The following is a 16,473-nucleotide window of genomic DNA, read 5'->3' as shown; positions in this document are numbered from 1 at the left end:
TCAGCCACCCGTGGTGCATACTGAAGGCTGCGACTATCAAACTTTTTATTGTCTCTGGCACCTCCGGCAAATAGCAGATGTATTTTCAGTGTCCTGGGACAGAAATTCAAATTGTAACTGGTGAAATATACCAAACCAGAGAGGATTAAAGAGAGCTGATGGTCAGTGAAGTGTGTGTTTTAACTGATGTGCAAAAAAGCCCATTTGCAAAGGAATCTACTACCGAAAGATGGTGATCTTGGCTAAAGTGTGACTCTTTAGTACTTTTAGAAACTCTGGTCCTAAAGGTCAAGGGAAGCAATAGGCAAAGAAAGGAAGGACAAGGATAGGAATTTGGCCAAATCAGATAGAGGAAGGACTGGCAAGCACTCAGGTTCCTGCAGTCAAGGAGGCAAATCCATGTTTCTCTTTATCAGCCCTTCAGTCACCTTTGAAGCTGATGATTGCACTCAGCCCTAGGAAATTAAATGGCTCCCAGTTTCATTAAGGTGTTATATGCATGGGCAGGTAGGCCAGTTTCCATGGAGAACATTCTACAAACCATGGGAAAGCAACTTGAGCTCACTTCTGAACATTGTCTTTTTGGCCCCAGCAGCACTCAATCTCTTCTACTCAGGTAAGACTTCTCACTCCCTAGCCCCACAGGTGTCCACAGGTGTCCACAGGTGTGACTTGTGCTCATTCCACTTCATTCCTACCATCCTAATTCTCAACTTGCAGAATCCTAGAGAATCAAAGATATAACGGGAGGAGAGCAAAGTGAAGTCAAGTGACTTGCCCAAGAAGCATCTCTAATTCAAACCTTTTGCCCAGTTTGTCCTGTCCAGCTCACCCAAATCTGACCTTTTGCTAGGTCTGCCTCAAGTCTTCACCTTCAAAGTCCTAGAGAACTTAATGTTAAAATCCATATGTCTCAATTACATACTCTTTGGTGTGGCCTACTGCTGCTTTCTGTATCTGTCTTGACTCCTCAGCTGACAGGCTAAGGCTCTTGAACCCAGGGCCAGTTCTTATACATCAGGGGTCCCCAGTCCACAGATAATCTGGTTTCTGATTAAGATGGAGATTCTGATTCAGAAGGTCTGGGGTGGGACTTGAGACTCTGCGTTTCTGACAAATTCCCTTGAAAGTGGTGCTGATGTTGCTGGCTCAGCACAGCATGGATAATTGATTGATGGCTCCTTTTTCTCAGAAATGTTGCAGGAGTCCATTTTATCTGATAGAAATTGGTTTTTCTGCCTGTAGCATGTTGAAGAGATAATAATAGTTTCTTTGTTTTGTGGAGGTAGTGCAGTATGTCAAGTTAAAGCACTGACTTTGAGCCACTCAAAATAAAAAGGTAACATTTTTCAAGTACTTAACTATGTGTTGGGCACTCTGATGAGTGCTTTATATGCATTATTGGATTAAATCTTTTGAAAGAAAAACAGTAAGTAAAAAACAAACAAAAACTCATTGTGTTCTGTTTAGGTTTTCAGAAATAAGTATCAATTTCTTAAGTGATTTCTCTTTCTGTAGGGCTACAGAGTTTCTACAGGTTTTGAATACAGTGCTCGTTTAAGAAAAGCTTAGTAAGTCTCCTGTGAGGATTTTTACATCAGCTGATAGTTAAGAAGTTATGACTAATTTTTCATAACTGCTGTTTTGTGTCTTATGTGCCTTTTCTCAATACATAAACTTTAATAAGTAAACATCTTTGTAATGTTATATGAGTACATGGAAAAAGAGTTTGAATCAACTAAAAGACAAGGATGTTTAACTTGACGTAACTCAGATAAGTGAATTCTGAACTTATTAGAATAAAGTTTCAATTCTTATTTCTGAGTTCCAGAAGCTCAAGATTAATAAGTTTGGCAAAGGCAAAGATGCATTTATCTTGAGATTTCTCTTTTTATAATTAATTTTTATTGGAATATAGTTAATATCTTGAGATTTCTTTAGAATTCAGAATCCAAGTAGTGAGCATCTTGTTGATTAAAAAAATTGATTTTCATTCTCGAAAAGAAAATCTATGCTTTGACCCATTTTTTTCCTTGAGTTAAGAGGAATGTATGTATGTGTATATACATGTCTATATGTTAGGATATTACACAAACTTTTTGCATTTAATTTTTTAAATCTGTAAGTGGATAAAAATATCTATGTTGAGTGTTTTTAAAATGCAAATTAAATGAATACTGAATTCTCTCAGCAAATATTTATTGAGCTCCTATTATACCAGGATGAGTACAAGCACTGCTCTAAACCAGGACAAAGCAAAGTAGCACAGTGGTGCTCTCATAGAACTCTGAGTCAGAGGTTGGGGGTACAGCCAGTAAAGGGGCATAGTAGGTAATTTCAGGTGGTGTAAGTACTGGGAAGGAGACAGAGCAGTCTGGAAGGCTTCCTGGAGGAGGTGATCTCTGACTTGAGCCTGACTCATTAAAGGGAGTGTAACATGCATAAATGAGGTCAGGATGGTCCAGTCTGCTCAGAGTGGGCACCTAACATCTCTTCATCCAACAGGAATGACAGATTGTGGAATTTCTGTTTGTAGCAATTGTTTTTAGAAGACAGCACAGTCTCTCTGATAGACTAGATAATAATCTGACAAAGGATAGCCCAGGCCGGTAGGTTTTTCAGAATCTGTTCTAGCTTCCACAGCTCTTCACATGGTGTTACATGCATGGATTTCTGAAAAACAATCTTTATAAAAGTACCTCAAATTTATTGGTGATTATTTACTTTAAAAGCATATGACTTTTTAAAATTCTTTTTTACATTAAAAAAAATTTTAAGTATATAACTTTTAATATTAATAAACTTTTTTTCCTACTAGTGGTAGTTGCTGTTCAAGGAAGTCTGATTTGTGTTTCTGGAATCTCACTAACCTTTTGCTTCTAATTTAGAAACTGGATGAAGACTTGCATCAAAAAATTGCAAAGGAGATGAACCTCTCTGAAACAGCTTTTATCCGAAAGCTACACCCAAATGACAACTTTACACAGAGTAAATATACTTTTTTCTTTTCTTTTAAAACAATTCCTGAATGGTACCAGAAACAGTTCTTCCGGTGGGGGAATAATATTTAAGAAAAATGTCCATTTATTATTTGCATGCAGATAAGGAAGGTGGGGGAGCTTCTAATTTGATTTTCATCTAAGGGAGCAGATGCTGATGAATTTGAATGTTTCAGATCCAGATCTAGCATTGCAGAGCCCTAGAGGTCTTGCCTCGGAGAAGGCAATGGCAACCAACTCCAGTACTCTTGCCTGGAAAATCCCATGGACAGAGGAGCCTGGTAGGCTGCAGTCCATGGGGTCGCGAAGAGTCAAACATGACTGAGCCACTTCACTTTCACTTTTCACTTACATGCATTGGAGAAGGCAATGGCAACCCACTCCAGTGTTCTTGCCTGGAGAATCCCAGGGACGAGGGAGCCTGGTGCATTGCCGTCTCTGGGGTCACACAGAGTCAGACACGACTGAAGCGACTTAGCAGCAGCAGCAGTAGCAGAGGTCTTGCCTAGACTTTGCTCCTCCTTTTCACAACACCTTTCAGTGATTAATTACGCTAATGCAGTGTTTAGAAAAGAATAAGAAAATGAAAACTTTCAACCCCCTTGTATGGAAATGATCTGGTGTCTCTTTGGTTTTTCTCCTCTGAAGGTTCCTGCTTTGGATTAAGGTGGTTTACACCACAGAATGAGGTTCCTCTCTGTGGCCATGCTACCCTGGCTTCTGCAGCTGTGCTGTTTCACAAAATAAGTAACATGATTTTCTTTTATGAACTTATCAGTTAGTAAATAGAAATATTTTTAGAAACTCTCATACATTTTTTCCTGTGAACCAAAGTGACTGGTATAAAGACTGCAAAGTTTATTTCACATGATTTATTATGTAGAAACAAAAACAGCAACCTTCAAGAACACTACAATTTTTCAGGCATGTTGAATAGCCATGGTTGCTATTCTCTGAAATGCCGTTTTCTTTCGTTTATAGTCTATTTTATTTATTTACTTGTGGTCGGGCTGGGTCTCTGTTGCTGTGCGTGGGCTTTCTCTAGTTGCGGCCCTCAGGGGCTACTCTCTGGTTATGGTGCATGGGCTTCTCGTGGTGGCAGCTTCTCTTGTTTCGGAGCACAGGCTCCAGGCTCAGGGGCTTCAGCAGTTGTGGATTCCTCTGTGGCATCCTCCCTCCCAGACCAAGGATTGGACGCATGTCCTCTGCATTGGCAGGTGGATTTTTATCCCTGTTTCACCAGGGAAGTCCCACCATTTTCTTTTAAATAGGAGCTCTCTGGTCTCTGTGACCAACACAGGAGGACAGCTTGCAAGGCAGAATAGGTATTTAACATGACATAATACTGGGAACTAAAAGACATACTTTTCCCCAAACGTGTCCCCACCCACACTGAAATTCATTTCACAATGGAAGCTTCTTTATTTTGAATTTTAAATATTCATGAGGTAAACTATATACATTTACCCTGTGAAGAAAGGATGCAATACTTTAATCCTACCAGTTCCCATCTCAGCTACACTTGGTATAATAAAGATCAGGGCTTTGTGGGAACAGGGCAGAGGAGAGATGCCTGGAAATGTCCTCAAAGTAGAGACAGAAGCAGCCATGAACAAGTGTAGACAACAGAAAGTCAAACAAGGAAGTATCAAGATGCTATGACAGAGGGGTAACTGGGGGAGTGGGGATTTGAAAAAGAAGTTCTTTTGGGAGTTACTTCAGTTCAGTTCAGTCGCTCAGTCATGTCCAACTATTTGTGACCCCATGGACTGTAGCACACCAGGCTTCCCTGTCCATCACCAACTCCCGGAGTGTACTCAAACTCAAGTCCATTGAGTTGGTGATGCCATCCAACCATCTCATCCTCTGTCATCCCCATCTCCACATGCCTTCAATCTTTCCCAGCATCAGGGTCTTTTCCAGTGAGTCAGTTCTTTGCACCAGGTGGCCAAAGTAATGGAGCTTTGGCTTCAGCATCAGTCCTTCCAATAAATAATCAGGACTGATTTCCTTTAGGAGAGACTGGTTGGATCTCCTTGCTGCCCAAGGGACTCTCAAGAGTCTTCCCCAACACCACAGTTCAAAAGCATCAATTCTTTGGTGCTCAGCTTTCTTTATAGTCCTACTCTCACATCCATACATGACCACTGGAAAAATCACAGCCTTGACTAGATGGACTTTGTCGCCAAAGTAATGTCTCTGCTTTTTAATAGGCTGTCTAGGTTGGTCATAGCTTTTCTTCCAAGGAGCAAGTGTCTTTTTAATTTCATGACTGCAGTCACCATCTGCAGTGATTTGGGAGTCCCCAAAAAATAAAGTCTGTCACTGTTTCTACTGTTTCCCCATCTATTTGAAATGAAGTGATGGGACCAGTTGCCATGATCTTCGTTTTCTGAATGTTGAGTTTTAAGCCAAATTTCTCACTCTCCTCTTTCACTTTCATCAAGAGGCTCTTTAGCTCTTCACTTTCTGCCATAAGAGTGGTGTCATATGTGTATCTGAGGTTATTGATATTTCTCCTGGCAATCTTGATTCCAGCTTGTGCTTCATCCAGCCTGGCATTTCACCTGATATACTCTGCATATAAGTTAAATAAGCAGGGTGACAATATACAGCCTTGACTTCCCAATTTGGAACCAGTCTGTTGTTCCATGTCTGGTTCTAACTGATGCTTCTTGACCTGCATACAGATTTCTCAGGAGGCAAGTCAGGTGGTCTGGTATTCCCATCTCGTTAAGAATTTTCCACATTTTGTTGTGATCCACACAGTCAAAAGCTTTGGCATAGTCAATAAAGCAGAAGCAGATGTTTTTCTGGAACTCTCTTGCTTTTTTGATGATCCAGTGGATGTTGGCAATTTGATCTCTGGTTCCTCTGCCTTTTCTAAATCCAGCTTAAACATTTGGAAGTTCACGGTTCATGTACTGTTGAAGCCTGGCTTGAAGAATTTTGAGCATTACTTTGCTAGAGTGTGAGATGTGTGCAGTTGTGTGGTCGTTTGAACATTGTTTGGCATTGCCATTCTTTGGGATTGGAATGAAAACTGACATTTTCCAGTCCTGTGGCCACCACTGAGTTTTCCAAATTTGTTGGTATATTGAGTGCAGCACTTCCACAGCATCATCTTTTAGGATTTGAAGTAGCTCAACTGGAATTCCATCACCTCTACTAGCTTTGTTTGTAGTGATGCTTCCTAAGCCCCACTTGACTTCACATTCCAGGATGTCTGGCTCTAGGTGAGTGATCACACCATCGTGGTTATCTGGGTCCTGAAGATGATCTTTTTTGTATAGTTCTCCTGTGTATTCTTGCCACCTCTTCTTAATATCTTCTGCTTCTGTTAGGTCCATACCACTTCTGTCCTTTATTGAGCCCATCTTTGCATGAAATGTTCCCTTGGTATCTCTAATTTTCTTGAAAAGATCTCTAGTCTTTCCCATTCTATTGTTTTCCTCTGTTTCTTTTCATTGATCACTGAAGAAAGCTTTGTTATCTCTCTGTGATATTCCTTGACACTCTGCATTCAAATGGGTATATCTTTCCTTTTCTCCTTCACCTTTTGCTTCTCTTCTTTTCTCAGCTACTTGTAAGTCCTTGTCAGACAACCATTTTACCTTTTTGCATTTCTTTTTCTTGAGGATGGTCTTGATCACTGCCTCCTATACAATGTCACAAACCTCCATCCATAGTTCTTCAGGCACCCTATCAGATCTAATCCCTTGAATCTATTTATCACTTCCTCTGTGTAATCATAAAGAATTTGATTTAGGTCATACCTGAATGGTCTAGTGGTTTTCCTTACTTCCTTCAGTTTAATCTGAATTTTGTAATAAGGAGTTCATGATCTGATCCACAATCAGCTCCTGGTCTTGTTTTTGCTGCCTGTATAGAGCTTCTCCATCTTTGGCTGCAAAGAATATAATCAATCTGATTTCAGTATCGACCATCTGATGATGTCCATATGTAGAGTCTTCTCTTGTGTTGTTGGAAGGTGTTTGCTATGACTGGTGTGTTCTCGGCAAAGCTCTGTTAGCCTTTGCCCTGCATCATTTTGTACTCCAAAGCCAAATTTGCCTATTACTCCAAGTATCTCTTGACTTCCTACTTTTGCATTCCAGTTCCCTATGATGAAAAGGACATCTTTTTTGGATCTTAGTTCTGGAGGTCTTGTAGGTCTTCATAGAACTGTTCAGCTTCAGCTTCTTTACCATTACCGGTTGGAGCATAGACTTGGATTACTGTGATGTTGAATGGTTTGCCTTAGAAATGAACAGAGATCATTCTGTCGTTTTTGAGATTGCACCCAAGTACTGCATTTTAGACTCTTTTGTTGACTATGAGGGCTACTCCTTTTCTTCTAAGGGATTCTTGTCCACAGTAGTAGATAAACTGGTCATCTGAATTAAATTCCCTCATCCAGTCCATTTTAGTTCACTGATTCCTAAAATGTTGATGTTCACGCTTGCTCTCTACTATTTGACCACTTCCAATTTACCTTGATTCATGGACCTAACATTCCAGGTTCCTATGCAATATTTGTTCTTTACAGCATCGGACTTTACTTCCATCACCAGTCACATCCACAACTGGTCATTGTTTTCGCTTTGACTCTGTCTCTTCATTCTTTCTGGAGTTATTTCTCCACTATTCTCCAGTAGCATGCTGGGCACCTACCGACCTGGGGAGTTCATCTTTCAGTGTCCTATCTTTTTGCCTTTTCGTACTGTTCATGGGGTTCTCAAGGCAAGAATACTGAAGTGGTTTGCCTTTGCCTTCTCCAGGACTATGTTTTGTCAGAACTCTCTACCATGACCTGTCTGTCTTGGGTGGTCCTACATGGTATGGCTCATAGTTTCATTGAGTTAGACAAGGCCTTAGTCCATGTGATTAGTTTGATTAGTTTCCTGTTATTGGGAGTTACTTAGATGGGGGTAATAAGTGAAGGCGTTATAGGCCACGTTTGCCCAGGAAGCAGTCTCATGGGCATGCTGGAAGGACTAGGGGCAGTATTCTTAGGATTAGCCTTGTTAGTGAAGTAAAGAAAGCAGAATTTTTTCTGCTGCCCAACCTACCATGCCCCTTGTACCAGAAAGCAGAATTAAAATTTTTTTTTTAGTTTTTAATTTTTTAAATTAATTAATTAATTATTTTTTAGAATTAAAAATTTTCTTTGAATTACTTAGCTTATTTTTGACTGTGCTGGGTCTTCATTGCTTTGTGTGGGCTTTCTCTAGCTGTGGTAAGTGGGAGCTCCTCTCTGGTTTCAGTGCACAGGCTTCTCATTCGGAGGCTTTTCTTATTGCGGAGCATGGGCTCTAGAGCACATGGGCTTCAGCAGTTGCAGCTCACAGGCTTAGCTGCCCTGCAGTGACATGTGGGTTCTTCCTGGACCAGGGGTTGAACCCTAGCACCTGCACTGGCAGGCAGCTTCTTAACCACAGGACCACCAGGGAAGTCCAAGAAAGCAGAACTGAGCACCATGTGAAGTCGAATCGCAGAGTAGTAGCAACAGAGAAAGTCCTGATAGTCTTGCACAGGGGCCTAAGATTAGATGAGAAAATGCTTTGGAAATAATGATGTCTTACACCAATTGTAATGAGAAGACTAAACTTTGAGTTTCAGAATGTAAATTTTATTCTGTGAAAGCTAATCAGCAATGTGACATTTGCTCACCTTCAAGATATGTTCACAGAAATACTAGGGGAAAGATTTAAGTCATAAATCTTTGTTTTCACTAAAAATGTTATCCCCTCTGAGATAAGCGGCCCAAGTTTTATCAGTACTATGAAGGGATATTGTATCAGGGTTTGTGATCTAATCTTTAAATCAATATTTTATATATAGTTTGGCTTGTTTATGGCAAAATTGATTTGTTCATTACAGACTGTTGTATATAACCTGTATGTTCTATTTGTCATCCCTTTGGCATAACTTAAACTAGTAGTTTATAACTCTATAAACTCTATTGTAAGAGTATATAAAATATAAACATCTACATTAAAAAACATTATAGCAACCCTATAAGTGGTGTTTAATTATATACCATTTTATTGGTAAAATGAAATTAGTATAAGTTTAATTACTACCCCATTTTATTGATGAGGAAATTGAAGTTTAAGGAGATTAAATAATTTTTTCAAGAGCACAGCGTGATGTCAAGACCAGTCAGTTATGTTCTTGGTTCTCAAGTTAGAATCCAGTGAGAATTTTCTCCACTATGATCCCAGTAACCCAAACCTGGGACCCCTTTACTGGAATGAACGACAGTGCCAGGGAATCTTTAAAAGTGATCAAGAGAGACATGCAACTATATAACAAAGTTTATTTTTCTATTTCTTGATTCCTTTCAAACATTTGACAAAATAAAATTCTTTTTTTGGCCAGAAAATGTGAATAGCACTCTAACCTTTGTCACTATGAGTGGAGAACTGAAGGCCAGAAAAGAAGAGGATGGTATTGTCCTGGACCTGCCTCTTTATCCAGCCCATCCCCAGGTCAGCTTTTTAAAATTATTGCCACACACTGTATACAATGTGCCCGTTTTACAATGATTTTGTCTTTTTTCCTGATCTAGAAATTGCATGAAGTGAAGGACTTGATAAAGGTTCGTGAAAAAGAGTCAAACTTGAGCCGTGGGATTTGATCATCTGTTATTGTTTGAACAAAGATTTGTTGTATTTGATCTCAAATATAGACCTTCTACCAATGTAAGTGTTCTAGTTTAAGCTTGGGTGAATACTGCATGGTGCCTTTGAGGTCTGAATTTTAATGTTGAATCTATTTGGTGAAAAGGTTGACCAGTTTTCCCTAACTCTTCATTATCTGATTAGCCTCCATGGAAAGAGGGGGAGGGGAGAGTGCCATGTGGCAGGCTGAGAGTGAAAGAAAAGAATAGAAACAGCCTGGCAGTAGTCTGTGTCCTGATCTCTTCAGTGGAGAATAAGGCTGAGATGACGAGACTGTGCTTTGATGCAAGAGAACAGAAAAGCAAGGGTACTGCAATAGAGAAGACAAGATATATAGCAGCCTCCTCAAAGGGTCTGTGTGGGGATGGGGCTTAATGATAAGGATGATGATGATGATAAAGAACATTTTGAGAGTCTCTTCTATGCGGTACCATGCATTTTAATGCATTATTTCATTTAATTCTCACTGTCACCCAGGGCAGTAGGCACTACAGTTGTCTTGTGGAGATTCTAGAAGGCCAGAGCAGCCCTGGATAGCCAGGTGCTTAGGTTTTAGAGGAGGAAGGGCCCAGGTCAGGACCAGGCCAAGGGTGCCATGAAAAAAAATTATTCTGAAATGGCCTGTTACAGGTAGTAATGGGTATTTCTTAGTGAATTTTCAAATACAGCATTTGTTATCTCCTTAGTGTTTTGCTTTAAGTTTTCAAAAGATATAAGCAAGTGTCATGGATTCTACTTTTATACTCAGCTTCACCTACAGGTTGGGTTTTGGGAGACAAGCCAAATTCATAAATGAATTGCTTTAAGTACATTGGCAAAAAAAAAACAGAAAATCTTTACAGTGGTAGACCTTGTTCATGATAGAAAGAACTTAACCTGTTCTCTCTAAGCCTCAGGGTCAGCATTTGTAAAATGGGAATGATGAAAGGTGTTTATCGTGAGTATTGTCATTTTGGGCTTCCCAGGTGGCTCAGTGGTAAAGAATATGCCTGCCAGTGCAGGAGACACAGGAGATAAGGGCTCGATTCCTGGGCTGAGAAGATCCCCATGGAGTAGGAAATGGCAACCCACTCCAATATTCTTGACTGGGAAATCCCGTGGACAGAGGAGCCTGACGGGCTGCATTCTTTGAGGTCGCAGAGTTGGGTACAGCTGAGCATGCATGCATTGTCATTTTGTGTTCCTAGAAACTGGCAATAAGATTCTCAGTTGAGAATTAAACTTTCAAATGGACATAAGAATCCATGCAGAGAAGGGTTGGATGACCCTTCAGAGAGATTGGGAGGCCCAGAGAACAGATGGGATTGGGCTGTAGGAGTTCCCATATCTAGAAGGGAGACATTGGTCAGCAGTGGTCACAGAGGCAGACCTTCCAGGCACTACCCACAGCAGCGTCTTGGCCATGGAACCTAGAGCTTCTCAGCCCCTAAAGAAGATTAGAGAACTTAAAACCACCTAGTGACAATCAGACAACTACCACGTAACTCTAGTCTGTTCTGGCGGCAGCTAGTTGTGGTGCCTAAGGATGACTTGGAGGTGTTTTTGTCCCCTCACAACCTCCCTCAGCACTGCAAACCAATAAACAAACAAACATACTATGTCTCAGGTGTGAGCATGGTTATATGCAGTCTTCGGTAAAGGGTGAACCAGGGTGTCTTTGGACAATGTTACTATGTTCTTGATCTGTAGTGTACAGTCTAAGTGAAAACAGCAAGCTTGCCAAGCAGAGCAGCATTGATACGAGTGCCCTAGTCCCCACTTCCAATCATACTGCTGGCCCCGAGTCCTTCTTGTGTAGAATCATCCAGTTACCACTGTAGCTACAGGAACTCTGCATGTTATTTCATTTAATCCTCTAAGAAGCAGGCATAAAGCCCCCACCTCTACAGATGGTAGACAGTAGTGATTCAGAGCTTTGACTTCAGGGCTCCTCAGTCCTGGGTCAAAGTGTATGTATGTGAGAGAGATATTCTGGGCCTCCCTGAATCTTTTTATCTGTGGGGAAAATACCCAATTGAAGGAGTTGTGTGTCGAGTCTCATAGTGACATGTATGAACAAGGCCTCTCTTTGGCTCTCAGAGGCTAAACTCAACCCCTATTAAGGTCCAAGTGTTCCTGAACACCAGGAAATTGGCCTTCTTTGAGAAATACCTTGAATCCTAAAACTGACCTGAAACTCTTGGGACTGGAGATGTTGGGTGTGCCTGGCACAAAGCAGATGTTTGTGAGAGATCGTTCTCCAAGGACTTGACCCAAGATGCACTTCTGAGGAAGTTTTGGTCTGTCTCCATAGACTGCCATTGGTGACACGCTGGTTCAGGATGTTTGCTATTCCCCAGATACCAAAAAGCTCCTGGTCCGGCTCAGTGATACTTACAACAGGTAAATGAGATTTTTGACTTCGTCAGTACTGTGGGGGAGGGCACCAGATTCATAGCTCTGGCTTGATCTGGCTGTGCCATGTTCAGCTGAACCATGATCTACACAGCCAGAGTGATCTGTTCCTGTGCAGGAAGGTTGTAGTTGCTCTTCCTCACTTACTGCTGAGCCATTGAACAAGCTGTAGCCTGGCCTGCTTTACGGAGTCTGGGGAATGGGTAGTCTGTGGAATGGGTTTGTCCTAATCCATCCTGTTTATGAACAAGGTCATTTCTGGAGAGCCTAACAGTGAACACAGAGAATTTGCTGCAAGTGGAAACCACAGGGAAGGTGAAAGGACTCATTCTCACCCTCAAGGGAGAGCCTGGTGGGCAGACTCAAGCATTTGACTTTTACTCCAGATATTTTGCTCCATGGTACGGTGTGGCTGAAGACCCCGTAACAGGTACTTTTTGCCTTGAATCCTGAGGAAAGCTAAACAGTTGAGGAGGAGGAGAACTGTTTAAGTGCCCTCCACAATGAGCTTTCAGGTTGTTTGGGTTTTGAGTTGCCTTTGTTTCCCTATCTCCCTTCCCCATCCCTTCACTGAAGTCTCTTGTAAAAAACACAGTGTTAATGAGGCAGTATATAGCAAGGTTTAATTTTAGCATCAGACAGGCTGGCTTTGCGTCCTAGCTTCCTAGCTGTTGACCTTGGGTAAATGACTTAACTTTTCACAGCTTTTGTTCCCTCTCTATAAAATATGGATAATACCTTATAGGCTATGTAAACACGATGCATGTTAAACACAGAACATAATGAGCACAGTACATGGTTAGTGCCCAATAGCTGTTAGGTATTTTAATAACTAACAATAAAACTGGCTCCTTGAGCCAACACTTCTAGAGCTACCTGTTGCAAAATCCAGTGGCCAATGTCTACTATATTCCCAAAGTCCTTTGTCCTTTTCATTGGCCAGCCTGTGTGATAATTGACTGATTTGGGTTTTGAAGGACCAAGTCCTGGACTGCAGGTGGGAAACAGGGACAGGAATAGTGTTTTTCTTCCTCCCCTCGTCCTTTGCCAGACCTGCTCACTCAGTGAGTGGAATGGGTTCAGGAACGTAGGAATTTAGGATCTTCCATAAGCCAGAAGCAGAGAGTTGAAATAAAAAGTCGGCAAGAATGTGATGCTTCCTACTTTCATCCTCCTTAATAAAAGTGGGCTGAGCAGTGAAAGGTGTGGAATGCTTTTTGGAGGAAGCTGATGGATAAGAAGTTATGAGTGGATTTACACATGCTTGGCTGCTTCCCAAAGATTTTAATTTTCATGGAGGGAAGGTTTTTTCCCCCCTGGAATCATGCTTTTCTAGAGTGGGAAAGCTCTTTGGACAGTGATGGCCAACAGTCTCGGTTTGCTTGAGACTGAAGGACTTCTCAGAGTAGGGATCTTCAGTGATGAAACCAGGACAGCCTCAGGCATACTGGGATGCCTGGGCACCCTGTCCCATAGTATTTAGTACATTTTTCTGAAGGAGAAACCTTTTTCAAACCATCTTTTCCTCTCCCAAATACTTTCCTATCAGTTGTTACTTAGCAGTTTGTTTCTTCTTTTTAGTATTTATTCTCTGATCTACACCTAGGGCACAATCATGTGAAAAAGTATCTCACTAAAACAAAGCTCTTTTGGCACCAAAAAACTGGGAACGTTGGCTTCATGGAAATTTTGGTCTTTTGTCAGAGTTCCCACCCTTCCTTGCATGTGCGTCTTAGGAGGAAGGATATGTTTTTCCTTGATAGATGTAGACAGATTTATACGAAAGCCTTAATTCTCCTGCCATGGACTGACAAGGAATTGACAAGAATTAAAGCCTGCAGTTTAATTCAGCCTTCAGAAAGTGTAAGATGCAGCAGATATGTCTTTTGAAGAAGCTTATCCATAAATTCTATGTCTTCCTTTCTATTTCCATTCATAATTCCACACTTTGCTGAAGTCATGGCCAACATAATGACTAAGTTGTCTAAGGTTCAGTCAAACTGGATAGTTGATCCTTTATGAATTTAGCAGAGTTGCTCCCGTTTTCTTTGGGATTGTAACATAGCTTTTCACTTCTTTTAAGGGTCTGCACATACTGTTCTCAGTAGCTACTGGTCTGAGCAACTGGGGAAGAAAGACTTGCACGGTAGGACAGTTCTTTTTCAAATTAAAAAAAAAAAACCTGCTAAACTTTAAGCTAGTATTCCTTCTTATATATACTATCCACCTGAAGATGTAATAAAATGTTAACTATCAAAAAAAAAAGTTAACTATTACCCACATGAAAACTAAAGGTTTTGAATTCCTTCACCCTGAATCTTCTGCTCAACATCCTCCACCCCAAACATCTTCCACCTCTGTTTCTCCCAAAGCACAGACACACTTCTAATACAGTTAAGTGCCAAGTAAGTATTTGCTGAATAAAGTTAACTAGCTGTGTAATTTTGGCCCAGAAAGGTTCTTTATAAGGTGATGAGTTGAGATTGGATGATTACCAGGGTCCCATTATGGGATTAAATAAAACAAATTGCCTTGGAACCAAGTCTCCTAGTGATTAATATATTGCTCAGGACAGAGAAATAGATGGTAGCCAGTGGAGGTTACACAGCTAGTACCACATGCAGAACAGGCTACACAATCAAAGTAGAATTTTGACCTTAGTGGACAGAAGTTCTTACTTAGTGGGATGGTTAAGCATCTGTGACCCTGATTTGGGAATAGCAGGGTGGCTGTTCTCTTTCCATTGTGAGCCTAATTATTTCCCTAAACTCAAGAAACCTGAGGCTGTACTTCACGTTTGCTTGACAAGTGTGGTTGCTTGCTATCCACAATGAATAGGGAACTCCTTTTGTCCTTTCCAGACCTCAAAAGACCAAAGACGAAAGATGGGGCCTTCTCTGAAGGGCCCAAGAGCACCCCCTCTTTATCTTTTTAGCTTTTTAGTCCTAGGCTCTATCTTTTCACTTGTGCTTGCTTACTCCTAGACCTAGATGGAGCCAGGGAGGAAGCTACATTTAGGGTGTGTCTGGGGCATTACAGGAAGTAGTAGAGGAAGTAGCTCAGGAAGGGAAGATGTAGAGCTGTGTGCTTTGTGTATCAAATTGCGTTTGTGGCCTCAGTCCTCAGGAGAATCGGGTGGGCTAGGCAATATTATGAACAGATGAAGGAATGCATTCTTTAAAAAATTAGTTAATAAGTTTTTATTGAGAACGTTAATTTATTACATTAAATAAGTTTCTCATGTACATTGTATTTCTGCTTCTATACATCCTACAGTGTGCTCACTATCAAAAATTTATTTTCTATCCTTCACCATGCAGTTGATCTCCTTTATGCATTTTGATCCCTCCCATATCACTCTGCCCCTCCCCTTCTGGTAACCACTCTCTGTTCTCTGTGTCTATGTGTTTGTGTTTGGTTTGTTCATTTATTTTGTTTTCATTTGTTTGAAAGAATGTATTCTTTAAATTGACCTGGGAGGATTGTAGAGCTCGTAATAATCAGTCTTTCACTATGTCTTATTAATTAAAGGGGTGAAAATGATCTTGATTTGTGACTTGTTTTATGTTTTCTTTAGCCTTTCAGTGTTCCAACCGAGGAGGAGAACTGATAATTTCCCTGCGTTCTGATGGACGAGTTGACATCAAGGGAGGCACGGCTCTTGTTTTAGAGGGCACTCTGATGGCCTAGACTGCTTGCACTGCGGTGACACAGTCTTGAATTACTGAGTATTTTCTGCATAAAAAGAAATGTAAGAGACTGCTTTGAATAAGATTGCATTGTAGTTCACTTAATCCTCACCTGAGAAATAGAACAATGAAGACATATTAATGGGGATTTAATAATGCTTCCTGATGAATTAACTAAAGGAGTTTTGGTTCTACCTGTGAACATATTCGAAGTAACCCATATCAAAGAATAATGTTGTCACCTTTAATTGTGACCACCAATCACAGAATGAGGAACACATTTATGAAGAGTAAGATTAAATCATTTAAACTCAGATGTGAGTACCTGATAGACTGTTTTGCAGCCATCAAAAAGACCCAATAGCTATGTGGAAATATAGAAAAATAGTTCGTAGTATAATACTAAGAAAGAAAATTATAGTAGACTATTAAATGTTAGCAATGTTATGCTATGTCTGTGGAGAATAGGAATTTATATGGACAAGAATGGATCATGAAGATAGAAAAGTAAGAGTTTATGTGTGAATGGTAAGGTTGGAGTAATTTTAATGTACCTAAAAAATTATTTCCTTTATTGGAATGTGCTTACGTTTAATACCTAAAAATCAAGACGTGTAGCTAAATAACTAAATGCCCAGAAATTTTTTAAATGAGTGACAATGAGTGATAGAGTGATAATAAAATTAAACATGGAAAGTAATGTGA

The 16,473-nt window shown here is 40.5% G+C and overlaps 1 protein-coding gene across 14 annotated transcripts in view; it reads left to right on the top strand.

The window, feature by feature from the left end:
* The window catches only part of PBLD (phenazine biosynthesis like protein domain containing), a 35,236-nt gene extending 18,763 nt beyond the window's left edge, over positions 1–16,473 (top strand). For 2 of the 14 annotated variants that reach the window (XM_004021416.5, XM_042240785.1), the window contains 8 exons: positions 2,889–2,988; positions 3,648–3,746; positions 9,384–9,493; positions 9,574–9,603; positions 11,979–12,067; positions 12,331–12,509; positions 14,163–14,225; positions 15,657–16,473. In XM_004021416.5, coding sequence (XP_004021465.1) covers positions 2,889–2,988; positions 3,648–3,746; positions 9,384–9,493; positions 9,574–9,603; positions 11,979–12,067; positions 12,331–12,509; positions 14,163–14,225; positions 15,657–15,769 — 783 coding nt within the window. In that variant the 3' untranslated portion in view covers positions 15,770–16,473. Of the gene's footprint in view, positions 1–16; positions 162–2,888; positions 2,989–3,647; positions 3,747–9,383; positions 9,494–9,573; positions 9,604–11,978; positions 12,068–12,330; positions 12,510–14,162; positions 14,226–15,656 lie in introns of those variants that run through there. The other 12 variants (XM_012105183.4, XM_042240788.1, XM_042240787.1 and 9 more) reach the window with 7 other exon arrangements.

Source organism: Ovis aries, chromosome 25, assembly GCF_016772045.2.
Source record: "Ovis aries strain OAR_USU_Benz2616 breed Rambouillet chromosome 25, ARS-UI_Ramb_v3.0, whole genome shotgun sequence".
Classification (NCBI taxonomy): Eukaryota; Metazoa; Chordata; class Mammalia; order Artiodactyla; family Bovidae; genus Ovis; species Ovis aries.
Note: the sequence above shows the minus strand (reverse complement) of the source record. Positions and strands in the feature narration are given on the sequence as shown.